The sequence below is a fragment of the Sesamum indicum genome, linkage group LG11 (genome assembly GCF_000512975.1).
Source record: "Sesamum indicum cultivar Zhongzhi No. 13 linkage group LG11, S_indicum_v1.0, whole genome shotgun sequence".
In the NCBI taxonomy this organism is placed as follows: Eukaryota; Viridiplantae; Streptophyta; class Magnoliopsida; order Lamiales; family Pedaliaceae; genus Sesamum; species Sesamum indicum.
This window is the reverse complement of record NC_026155.1, coordinates 582,633-595,677: the sequence shown is the minus strand read 5'-3', so window position 1 is coordinate 595,677 and position 13,045 is coordinate 582,633. Positions and strand designations below refer to the sequence as shown.

General features: G+C 37.3%; 3 protein-coding genes across 3 annotated transcripts in view; 1 reads left to right on the top strand and 2 right to left on the bottom strand.

Moving 5' to 3' along the window:
- LOC110012821 (uncharacterized mitochondrial protein AtMg00810-like) lies at positions 4,195-5,185 on the top strand. Its single transcript, XM_020697790.1, has 2 exons — positions 4,195-4,682; positions 4,738-5,185. Exons 1-2 carry the CDS (start codon positions 4,195-4,197, stop codon positions 5,183-5,185), a joined length of 936 nt encoding a protein of 311 aa, XP_020553449.1.
- LOC105173140 (MYB-like transcription factor ETC3) lies at positions 8,090-8,927 on the bottom strand. The gene is made up of 3 exons (XM_020697988.1): positions 8,770-8,927; positions 8,588-8,675; positions 8,090-8,440 (listed from the first exon to the last, which is right to left on the bottom strand). The coding sequence occupies exons 1-3, from the start codon at positions 8,822-8,824 to the stop codon at positions 8,317-8,319; spliced, it is 267 nt and encodes an 88-aa protein (XP_020553647.1). The 5' UTR covers positions 8,825-8,927; the 3' UTR covers positions 8,090-8,316.
- LOC105173094 (histone H3-like centromeric protein HTR12) overlaps positions 10,928-13,045 on the bottom strand; it is a 2,802-nt gene continuing 684 nt past the window's right edge. Inside the window, 3 exon segments of the mRNA XM_020697974.1 lie at positions 10,928-11,375; positions 11,891-11,966; positions 12,556-12,688. Coding sequence (XP_020553633.1) covers positions 11,320-11,375; positions 11,891-11,966; positions 12,556-12,688 — 265 coding nt within the window. The 3' untranslated portion in view covers positions 10,928-11,319.

The following is a 13,045-nucleotide window of genomic DNA, read 5'->3' as shown; positions in this document are numbered from 1 at the left end:
GAAAAAGGTACAATAGTACAATACAACAGAGTTCAACGATTGGTTTCTCACTCAACAGATCAAGGGATACGCCATAGTCTGGATAATGCACATGAACTAACCGAGTATGAAAATTTTTTACTAAGGATCCTCTGTCTAACATCTTCAACTATGACGACGGCAAGAATAGATGGTGGCCGACTAGTCTGCTCGAATCATCTCAAGTTCCGTTCTCTCCAAATGTGATATATGCAAGTAGCCAGAAGTGTCCGGTAAGTCGTGTTGACGATGTGTTTCCCTCTCCATTTTCGCGCAGCCTAGTTAACGTCTTGTGGCCAATCTTGATTAGGTCAGGCAAAGCGCACAACCCCTAACAGCTGTGAGATACTGTCAGTCATAACAACATCGAAAAAATAGGTGGTTATGGGTCTCTATCGCCCCCTCCTCACAAAAAACACAGTCACCTAGGTGTGATAACCACGGTCGATCAGTCGTAGATAGCTTCCCCAAAATAGCGAGCCAAAGGATGAAAATATGCTGAGAAATCTTCAGGGAGCCCGAAAGTAGAGAAGCGCAGCTTACATTGGGCCCCAACGGTTCCAATAATCTATAAAGTGCTCGGGCTGTAGGTCGGCCCGTCTCAAAGCGCCAGATGATTCAATCATTCTCTCCATGGATCTGAGGCAATGCCTCTGTAATCTCCAAGCACTCGATGTCAATGATGAGGGGCTAGTGCCATTGCCCTTCCTTAACAACACTGTTGAGCTTCGTCGGTACCGGCAACTCAAGAAGATCTGGCCCTCGTGGAAATCTATCAATAAGAGGGCTAAGGTAATGCCACGGATCCTTCCAGAGATAGAATGTATTCCCATCACCAATCTGGTAATCAACAACTGCTTCAGGATTGTAAGCAGTCGTAAGAGTTTTCTCCACCCCCATGAACCCCCACGGTCAGAAACTGTCCAAATTGATGTATTTCGTAATCGCCCGTGGTACAACCATTCCACCCAGATGGACGTCCTATCACAGCGGATGACGTCACATAGTTTCTTACTTGTTAAAGCCCGATTCATCTTTTCCATGCATTCTACTGCAGATTTCTTCATGGTATCAGAGCCATCATCATGATGGTCTCTGCATATCGATATGTAAATTAACTTTTGATTCCATTTTTGCTGATCAAGTGGTAGCTTGGTTCTGTGATACCTATGGCGAGTACCTCAAACATTTTTCTTGATGTCTCGAGCAGAGAAACAAGGACCGCAACTGAATTTGCAGCTGCACTGAATCTATCGAATGATCACTCTGGTTCAGTGATGATATCTACTCCACTAAATGGAACTATTGGCTGACATGGGGCAGATTAGTGCGTATAGCACTTGAAGATAAGGTTAAGATGGGTTTCATTGACGAATCATGTGCACAACCTATTGAAGCTTTTGTTGAAATGAAGCAATGGCGCATTGATGATTCTGTGGTGCGAACATGGCTGTTGAGCACTATGACAAAGGACCTAGTTAATGCCTTCTTGTACACTGCATCTGCTCGTGCACTCAGGTTGAGATTGGAAAACATATATGGGGAATGCGACGGACCTCTGCTGTACAGAAAAGAACAGGAAATAAGTTGCATGACTCAAGGGAATCATAGTGTCACTACTTATTACATAAACCTGAAACAATTATGGGATGAATTGGTCTTTTTGATGTCGCCAGCAATGTGCTCCTGTGGGAAATGCACCTCTAATTGCAATACAGCAAAGCTAGATCAAATCGAAGTGAACCAGATCATGCAATTTCTTATGAGGTTGAATGAACCATATGATAACATTGGAAGCCAAATTTTAGTTTTGGATCCTTTACCGAGTGTGAATAAGGCCTATTCAATAGTACTGTGTGTCGAAAGGCCTAGGCAAGTGAGCTTGGAGTATGCTGAAATTGGAAAGAATAGTGCAATGAATGTTAGGAACACAAATTTTTAAACATAATGCGGGGATCAAATTGCCTGTGAGAAAAAAGAATTTCATAGATAAAAGACAAATGACCTTTGAACATTGTGGGCGATCTGGATATACTAAGGAAACATGTTTTAAGTGACATGGAATTCCTCAATGAGCAAAAGAAAAGAGGAGCGAACAATGGCAGGGCCTATGCTACTGCAACAATTGAAGCATAGAATTCTGGAGACAGGCTGAATATACGGAGGGATGATATTATGTCTAGACTGCTAGAGGCCTTGAAATTTATGCAGTCGTAAACGACACAAGATCCAGTTAAGGTTCACCTTTGCAAGACACGGGAATGGCAGGTATATCAATACAAAGAGAGTGTGCTACAAGTGGGAATGGATAGTAGACAGTGGAGCAACGAACCACATGTGTAGTGGTGCAAGCATTTTTCACTCCTTAAGAACACTTCGTAAGCCTATACAGATCCATTTACTGGATAATAGTGTAGCCTATGCCACTCACTTTGGAGACATCAATCTTTCACCCACACTCACTCTCACAGATGTGTTTTTAATTTCTAATTTTAAACACAACTTAATTTCTGTTTCACAGCTTTGTAAATCTTATCCAGTTGCCTACACCTTTGTCACTTCATCATGTATTTTACAGGACTTGATGACTAAAGAGCCACTAGCCATAGGCAAGCACGTAGGAAAACTTTATCATTTGGATAACAAATCCTTTCCTAGAGTCATCTCTCTTCAGCAGTCCTGCTGCTCTGCTAAAAAGACCTTTGTTAGCTCTAGCAACTATGTAATGTGACATAAACGCTTAGGCCACCTTAGTCCTCTTGTACTAACACAATTCCTGATTTACACATCACTGCTGTGAATAATAATCCCATTTATTTTATCTTTTCCTTAGCAAAACAATCTAGAAAGCCTTTTCTCTCTAATGTATCTCATGCATGTAATCTTTTTTATTTAGTACATGTAGACATTTGGGGTCCTTACAGACAACCTTCTCTATCAAGATATAATTATGTTCTCACTATTGTTGATGATTGCAATCGGGTCACTTGGACCTTCGTCATGCATCATAAATCAGAAGCCAATCACATCCTGTCTTCCTTTCTTTCTCAAATCCAAACACAGTTTGATAAAAGAGTAAAGGCCATTAGAACTGATAATGGTTCTGAGTTCCTTAGTCATTCTTGTCAAGACATCTTTCACAACAATGGTATAATCCATGAAAGGAGTTGTATCCACACACCATAACAAAATGATTTTGTAGAGAGAAAACATAGACCTTTGTTGCAAGTTGCTAGAGCCATCATATTTGAATCTCATCTCCCCAACATTTTATGGGGTGAATCCATTCTCACAGCTACCCATCTTATCAACAAGCTTCCCTCATCCTCACTTAATTGGAAATCTCCTTATGAGTTCTTGCATAATAAACCACCATCCTACAACAACCTCAAAACTTTTGAATGCTTATGTCTCCTAATTGGTTATGTACAAGGTCAAAAGGCTTACAAATTATATGACTTAGACAATAAGACAATTGTCATTTTCAGAGATGTCACTTTCCATGAAAATGTATGTTTTTATCATGCTCATTATTCTCCTTCTTCTGGTCCAATGGTCATTCCGATTGACATTCTTGATACTCCCATTGCACAGCCTAGCACTGATACTCCTACAGCTAACTTTCCGTTATCTGGCTGTTCTATCCCCTCTACTTCTCCATTTGATACCCCTTTACCCTCTGAACATTTGTCTGATCCCACTTGTTTACCTCCTGCTTAGACTCTTTTGCCCATTCCTCCACTTAGAAGATCCTAAAGACACAACAAACCTTCAGCCTGGTTAAATGATTTCCACTGTCATTTCTCATCTTTCATACTTTCTCTTGCACCTTCACATGTGGACTTTCTTCTGCACTTTCTACCATGCAGGAGCCTAGCACCTACTTGCAGGCAAAAGGGTGCAAGGAGTGGGAAGAAGCCATTGCACAAGAACTTGATGCACTTGAAAGGAATAACACTTGGGAAGTTGTTGACTTGCCCAAGGATAAGAAAGCCATAGGTTGCAAATGGGTGTTCAAAATCAAACTCAAAGCATATGGTAGCACTGATAGATACAAGGTTAGATTGGTAGCCAAGGGTTATAACCAGGTTGAGGGAGTGGATTATGTGGATAGGTTTCACCCGTTGACAAAGCAGTGACTATTAGAGTTTTGTTAGTTGTGGCTCCGAGTTAGAGATGGCCTGTCAAGTGGATATCAATAATGTCTTCCTCCATGGATACTTAGATAAGGACATTTATATGCAAGCACCAGATGATTACTTTGTTCAACTAGCACAGGTTTGTAAGTTGAAAATGTCCTTGTATGGATTGAAACAAGTATTTAGGCAATGGAACTTGAAAGTGACGAATAATTTGCTGTCTTTTGGCTTTGTTCAATCTCCTTATGTTCACTGTTTATTTACTCAACAAACAAATGTGGGATTGGTTGCATTATTGGTTTATGTGGATGACATTTTGATTACTTGCTCATCAAAACACAAGATTGTAGAGATTAAGAAATTCTTAGATGCTACATTTACTATTAAAGATCTTGACCTTGCTAAATACTTTCTTGGTTTAGAAATTGCTCGTTCCAGTATAGGAATGTCTATCATTCAGCACAAGTTTATTCTTGAAATACAGGACACTGGACTCCTATCCTGCTTCCTCTCCCCTGCCTGCAGGTTTGAAGCTATCCTCCCATTTCTCTGCTTCTTTGTTTGATCCTGAATAATATAGACGTCTGGTGGGCAGACTCTTATATCTCAGCTTCACACGCCTTGACATATCCTTTGGAGCTCAACAGCTCAGTCAGTATGTTCATGCTCCTCGCCAACACCACTTGGAGGCAGCTCTGCATCGGGTCCGCTATTTGAAGGGATGCCCAGAGAGTGGCTTGTTCTTCCCAGTCTCCAATTCTTTCACTGTCTCTACGTACTGCGATGCTGACTGGGCGAGTTGCACAGATTCTCCAAGGTTTCTTACTGTATTTTGTATATTTCTCAGCAAGGCGCTGATTTCTTGGAAAACCAAGAAGCAAATGATTGTGGCTCGCTCCACAGTAGAAACTAAGTACCACAACTTAGGCTCCACCGTTTGCGAGCTACAATGGATCACTTATTTGTTGCTGACTTCTGTATTCAAGTCCCCAGTCCTATTCCTCTATACTCTGACAACCAAGTTGTAATTGATGGGAAGTACTTCTGTGCGGAAAGAAGGAAAACCAACATCGACATCAATTGGTGGGAGAAGTAACTTACCACCTTGAAAAGTTATTCAGTTTAGTACGGCAGGTATGCGCACCAGACTTGACAGCGTGTGTCGGTAGGGGTCGGCACAAGGCATATACGACAATCGATAGATTCTAGCAGACTGTTGGTAAGATTTTTTCCTATAAAACTAGAAGGAATGGAAGAATATGGTACAAAGGCTGATTGAGGAATGTTGTGACGCTGCATGATAGACTATATAGTGGGTGGACGTGCAGGCTTTGGGCTCGATAGTCAGTGTCAACGTATAGTGGCATTGCAGGCTAGGGTTTCCACATCGTGTTGGACTTTGTGGAAAGTTGGAAAGCAAATGGGCAAGTATGTACATGCATGGGCGCGATGAGCGCCTATGTGCGGAGACAGTCGGCAAGCAAGTGTGCACAAACAACGCCCTTGTGCGACATCTCTCAGTAGATTGATAGACGGTACGCGCAAATGGCACTAAATGTGTGGGCTTCCTCAACAAGATGGCTAATGGTGTGAGTGGATGACCTAACGGCGTGCACACATGACTAGTAGGTCTTAGCAACTATGGACAATGGCTAAGTCTTGGTTCAAGGTGCACAACGGGTCGGGCCAGTCCAAAAGCGGGCATGGACCAGTTAAAAAAAATCTGGTCCATGACCAACCCACTTCAATTCATGGTTGGTCCAAAAGCTTTAAATATGTCCTAATTGTGTCTATTTTTAAACTCATCAAACCCATGGACTAACACAATTCAAGACCAGATTAAGCCTGATTGGACCTATTCTATTTTTACTTTTTTATGAATTGAGGTATCTTTTGGATAATTACTTAAATTTATGATTATTTGATGAAATAAATAAATAATGAATTAAATCAAATAAAAATTTAAAACAAGGAAAAAGAGTAGTTAAAACAACGTAATTTGTGAAGTAAAACAATAAATATAAAAGTTTTAGAATTTCAAAATTTTAAAGAACCTACTAGTATAGTCAACTTAGAAAAACAAAATAAAAATACATGGCATGCATCATTAAAAGAAATTGTCCCAGTTGGGCCAATCCACTAGCCTGGCTGGTCTTAGTCCACCAGGCTAGGCCGATCCTAGGTATTGGTGCTTGGAACAAGCCCAATCCCAAGTGGACCTGGACCGAACTAACCAATTTATTTATTGAGTCAATTCAGTTCAAGGTCGGGCCAGCGCAGCCCAGTGCGCATCATAAGTCTTAGCAATTGGCTACATGGGCTAAGCATGTAACACGCGGTTGTCAGATGAAAACCACCTATCTATATGGCAGATGGTGGGCTGCAACCGTTCAAGTTATGTGTAACAGTTATAGACAAATTTGCCTAGCAGTTTGGGGGTGTCATCTTGCAAGGTTGTATCTTTATATGCTTTGGTTAAGGCTTGTATGCTTTTTGCAATGGATGGATGAGGTCCATTATATGCAAGTCTTTTTCTTGTAATTTGTATTAAGGAATAAAACTATAAAATTGGGCCTTTGCCCATAATTCTTGCTATCTTGCATACAATTGTGTTGGTAACCTCCATCCTAACTTTTCAAATTTATACACGAATGAAAATCTATGAGATAAAGCTGAGTAGCTCGTGATAAGCTCGGTTGCACAATCGAGGTAATTGTTCCACTGCGTTAAACCTCTAGAACAGGACCAGCACCAACGACACAATCATTTATAATTTAAATATTAATTATTACAAGGTCCAAGAATTGTGATATTTTATATTAATCAAGACTAATATTTTTGAACGTGATAAGGTATTATTTGTAGCTTAATCATGGAGCATAAGCATAATCTTTTCTCAATCCTCGTGTTCTTTATAAATTCATCTATATTACATAGGAAACTTGAAAATCAACTAAGATGTTGTTTTCTAGATTAGTTATCCGTCTAGAAGCAATCCATTTGAGGAGCACATTTTCATTAATTTTTTTCATTTTCGTGCTAGAGGCCACAAGTTGAATATGGGCATGTCCAATCATGATTAAGGGAGTGTCTGCAATAATTAAAAATAGGATTAATTTCGTCCCCTAGTTTCAGATCATTCTCGTTTTAGTCTCCTAAGTTACTAGGGTTCCATTTTGGTTCCGTAAAACTGAAAAAATCTAAATTTTGGTACAAATTTGATCGAAAAGTTGAGTCATTCGCCGGGAAAAGTCACATGACAGGCATATGACTTTTTAAATTGGGACTTGCATTGTAATTGGCTGAAAATAAAAGGCTTAAAGGCAATTTTTGTCCCCTAACTTCAGGCGATGTCTTCACCACATCATCTTCTTCAGCCAATCACAATGCAAGGTCCCATTTAAAAAGTCACATGCTTGGCATGTGACTTGTTTCGGCGAGTGACTCAACTTTCCAATCAAATTTGTACAAAAATTGAGATTTTTTCAGTTTATGTGACCAAAATAGAATCCTAATAACTTAGGGGACTAAAATGAGAATGACCTGAAGTTAGGGGACGAAAATTCCTTTAAGCCTTAAAAATAAATACTATTCTATTTTTTTTATCAAAAATAAGTTAGTTGAAAAAAATGCTTTTGATTTATAATTTTGACCTTTCCAATGTTTAAGTTAAATTTTTTTAGATAAAAAAAAAAGTTATAATAAATTACCTGTTAAATTTTGTAATTTATTGATAAAATTATAAATATTTAATTAATTTTTTTAAACACTTTAATTTTTAAAATTTTAATTTTTTATTTTTGTATTTTTAAACACTTCTCGTGTTGTAATTATTCTTATAATTTATTTTTACTATAAAAGTAAAAGTTATTGTAAGACGCGACTTAAACTTTCTAAAATTACTTGAAGAAACCACCTCAAGTGCCAATTGATTCTTCTTATCCTCCAACTTCATTACCTCCACCTATGAAACTTCACAAAATCCAAACAACATAGGCATGGGGACAATCAGCAACTAAAATAAGATTCTTGGATTGAACATCAAGAATCATTACAACCCATGGAAAAAACAAAAAAGGAATAAACTTAGAAGATGTAGCCACCATCACTAATCTAACAATGGATAAAACAACCCAAAACATACAAAGTGATCATAAGCTCAACAATTCTGTCTCCTTTTCTTCTCTCTTTTGTTCTTAAAATCGTTGCTATTTTTCATCAACCAGAATCTCTCAATCTCCTCCGCTTTTCTGCCCGGAACTCTCCCAGCTATCAGTGCCCACCTGAAGGACCACAAACGGTTACCGTCAGTCACATCCCACCAGAGGAGAAGTATTGTTTCTGACATTGCATTAGCAACCTATGAAGACATCAATCCATTGTACATATGTTGTCCCAAGACATTCTTAAAAATAGAGACGGATTCTTACTTGTCTCCGACAAGTTTGTGCATTCTGTTAATGATGTCTTCTTCTTGCTCAGTCATGTCTATGAATTCCCATTCAATACTGCTCACCTCTGCACCAAAACATGCATCCAGAATACAGAGAAATGATGACAAATTAGCTTCAAACAAGAGAATAGAGACATAGATAGAAAGAGGGCAACTCACCTTCAGACAAGCAACAATCTTGAATCTTGGGAAGCTTTTGCCTCAACTTATCCATAGTGATCAAAGTCAGGTGATAAGGAAAGAGTACCAAAAGGGGTTCTTGAAGTTGAGGAATTGTTTTATGCTGTAAATAGCAAACATTTGATTGTTGAAAGTGGATATATATAAGAAGACATCATAAATAATATTAAATACATAGAAATAGGAATATTTTCTTGTAATAATGGAGAAAAATGGAACTGCTGGTCCTACCAAACAAATTGCAAGCTTTGACTAATAGTTGCCCACCAATATCCCAATCTAGGAATCACATGGACTACTAAGAGCTGCAGGAAACCTACCACTTTATAAGGATGTGCATTCCATGCTACCCAATCCAACTGAAAATTTGGTATAAGTACCAAATATATATCGAATTGAAAAATAAATAATTAAAAAAAAATTATTTAGTATGATAAAATTTTCAATAGGGGAGCTTATTGGAACCATATTGCAAATTCATAACATAACTAGAAAAGAACAAAAAAAAAAATCATGGCTAAAAATACCCACTTGCAGTTATTTGAAATGAATAGATTTGTAGAGCATTTTAATAGATTGATGTATTAACACTTTTCAATACTTTAAACTATTATATATATATATATATGTGTGTGTGTGTGTGTGTATTTATTAAAAAAAAAAAAATAAGTTGGCATTCTATTTGGTTCAGTTTACTTGCAATCAAAATTAAAATAAAACCAAATACCAAACTGAAATTAAACCAAACATTTGATTTCAACACAATTCAATCAATTCATCGGATTGTGACCACAGCTACACTAAATGACACTTTTAGTGTGTTTACTTTGTCTCTACTTCATATATATATATGTATGTTATAATTCTTGTACTCAATTTTTATGATAAATTGTCCAAATGCCCTTTTGGATATGAATTAAATTTTTATATACTTTCTGGAATTCTATTAAATATTTTCATGATCTAATAATCTCGATAGATTATTTATTTTATCCACCTTCACATTTTTCTTTTACATGTTTCATATATATTTTTTTAAAAAAAAATAACTAAGAGTAAGATAGCAATTTTTACCTCATCATCTAAGAACTAAATAATTATTTCAATTTGGAAGAGTATTTGTACTTTTGCAAATAAAAAGAGATATTTATAATTTGACTAAATCTTATAGGGGTAGCTGTAATTTACCCATATAGTAATAGTAATATGGAGATATTAAAGCAAATAATAATGAAGGATCAAATTAATATGTTATGAAAATAACAGGTATTCTTGATATATATATATATATATATATGTATATGTATCCTAGTCATGGATATATATATATATATATATATATAATAAACAAAATGGGGGCTGTGGAAAGAGACATCAAGCATATCCTTTAATCCAACAATGTATGATTTATGATTGGACGAAGACAGGACAAAAAAATAAAATCAAATTGTGAAGACTTGTCGGATTATCTAATCAGCCTACCTTATAAACTACGAATGATTATGTTTTTACTGCTACCAAAGACAAAATCAGACACAGGTTTTTGATCTGAGGTGACTGATGGTTTGGACATTCAGATGGATAGAAGCAGAAATGGCCTCTGACTTTAGACTTATAGCAACGTTTGAAAGGTGGATGGCTACGTTAGTCGACTGTTTTTGCTTTTGCTGATACATTTCCAGAATCCCGTTTCATGATTTGCAAAGGTGAAAAAAGTGTGAGATTTTGCGTTGACAAACTGAGACAACGAAATAGATACGAAGAGATTTACAATAAAAACGACAAGCTAAGCCATAGGGACCAATCATGAATATGCAGATAAGCAATTTAGATTGGTTTTGTGCAATGTACCTTCTAAAAATTTTGTAACGGCGTTTTTTTAGTACAATAATGGTGGGGGTTTGAGACAATCTGTGTATGAACCATGACCCTCTCCTTCTAGAGGGAGAGTGATGCCACTCAACCAATTAGACCCAAACTCACCCTATGCGGTTAAGTATGGGGCAAGCTGCACGTTGGAACCACCTGCAGTTCTTGAACAAAAACCAAACAATCCAAAGATTCACACCCCCGAACCATTATGGTCTTAAGATCATTGAAGAAACATCCTCTTCCTCAGCCATGGGATCTAAAAGCTTTGATGTAGTTAATAGGTGCATTAAACAATAACTTCAGCAAGAAAACAGAATTTTGACAGGATAAGTACAGACTAAATATAATCGAGGAACTTTGGTGGCTTGAAGTTTGAAGTACAGCAAGGATGTCAGAAAATAATGTAGATCTACCTATCAGAAGAATTAGCTGGAAACATAGTTTTGGGTGAGTATCTAACCTCCAGAAGGAAAGTACATTTTGGACCGTCACATAACTGATGAGCACACCCACCCTTCAACAACTAGAATAATTGTTCGAGAATTTCATAATGCTTCAATGAACTTGTACATTTATGTTGGTTCTTGCTATTTACCAAAAGGATAAGTTAGTCAACTAGGTGGTGGCAACGGCCATCTTGCATGTTGTGCAATGCTCTCACCAAGGTCGCCCTTTACCTCCAATACGTCGGGCCAGCTCAAAATCCTTTTTCACTGGGAAGCAAGAATAAATAACATTTCAAGAATTAGGAATACAAAGTCAAGAATGATGAAGATATTAATAACAAGTTAATTGCATGCTACATAGTAAATTGATGGAACAACGATAAGTAGAAGAGAATCCAGATTAATCAAGTGCCTAGACCCATAACCCCTTGGATGTTTCAACTTGACTGAAAGGAACTCTTAGCAATCCCAATCATGTTTATCCCCAAGTAAGCATGAAGTACTAGAACAGTACTGGCAGATCACATAACTAGTTCAGGGCCCAGGCATACTGGTATAGTTTTTGAAGATTAAGACATGATTAAGACCAGAGTTGACAGAGTATCATGCATCTCTCAAGATTTACTGCCTCTCATGAAATGACAAAACTGAAACTACAAGGTTTTATGGAACAACCGAAAAGTAGATTATGAGCATCCTTTCACATTTATGCATAAAGGTGAATAAATAAACTAGGCTGACTAAACGTGTCAAAATATTCGGATAAACAGAGTCGAACTTACTCAGTGTTACGCGCTTTGCATGAATGGCACACATCATTGCCTCTTCAAACAACTGAACTATATAATCCTCAGCAGCCTAGGACAGCAAGGGAAAAGATATAACTTGGTACCCATGATGAGATTCAGAAGAACTGAAGGCGTAAAAAGCATGTCTTTGACTTGAAATACTTTGTTCATGTGACAAGAAATTCGAGTGACCTAAAATATCTGATAAATATACAGAGATCCAATATGAATTTTCAAAATATCCAGATCCTTGTAATCACTTCTTTTGAAAAGAATGTATTTTAAGGATCAAGCAATAAAATAATTGCACATCTGAGTTGGTACATGAGAACAAAATCTATTGCACCGAAGAACTGGAGAAAGTAGAGATGCAAGAAAGTGATAATTCTTTATGGAAATGGGTCCCGGAAAACCTGGTTACCTCATTCGAATCAAGAGGCAAATATAGAAAGATTTGTTGGCATCTAGAACATTTTATGCAAAAAGAAATCAAAAGAAACACTTGACCTGTCAAAAGCATGCTATTTTTTTGCATCTAAAATGCAAAAACATATGTTAAAAGAGCTCAAACTAGAATCTCTTGAAACAAGTAGCAAGAAATGATGATTATGCTCACTCATTCTTTACAAACAAGTGAGATCTTTTAATAGCTGTAATACCTCCTGAAGGGCCACCAAGGCTTCTGCTTGCCACCGTGCTATGCTCGGTGAGTACTGGAAGGAAATCTCTCTCACCTGTCATACATTAGAGGATATAATTTTCAAATTTCCTGGAGAAGTAATTAGCAAATGCAGGAGATTGCGCTTCTCAACTAGTTGATGAACTACACTACATAGCCCAGAGATTGGTTACTCACCTTTCAGTGACTTTGACCCTGAATGATCCAAAAATGGTTACCATTTTCCAAAGACAAAAACCCAAAAACACCAACATCGAAATTCAAAGATGAAAGCATATGCATTGAGCACTTCACAAAACTTTCCAATTGATTTGTCGCTAAAACACAAATATGATAACATTTCAAACCCTAAATCAGCACTTACACATGAATTCCAATGACTAGTGACCATCCACTCACAAATCAATAAACATGAGATCAACAAACTCTATTGAAGTGCATGCATGGGTGTAAGATATTACAGTTCTAAT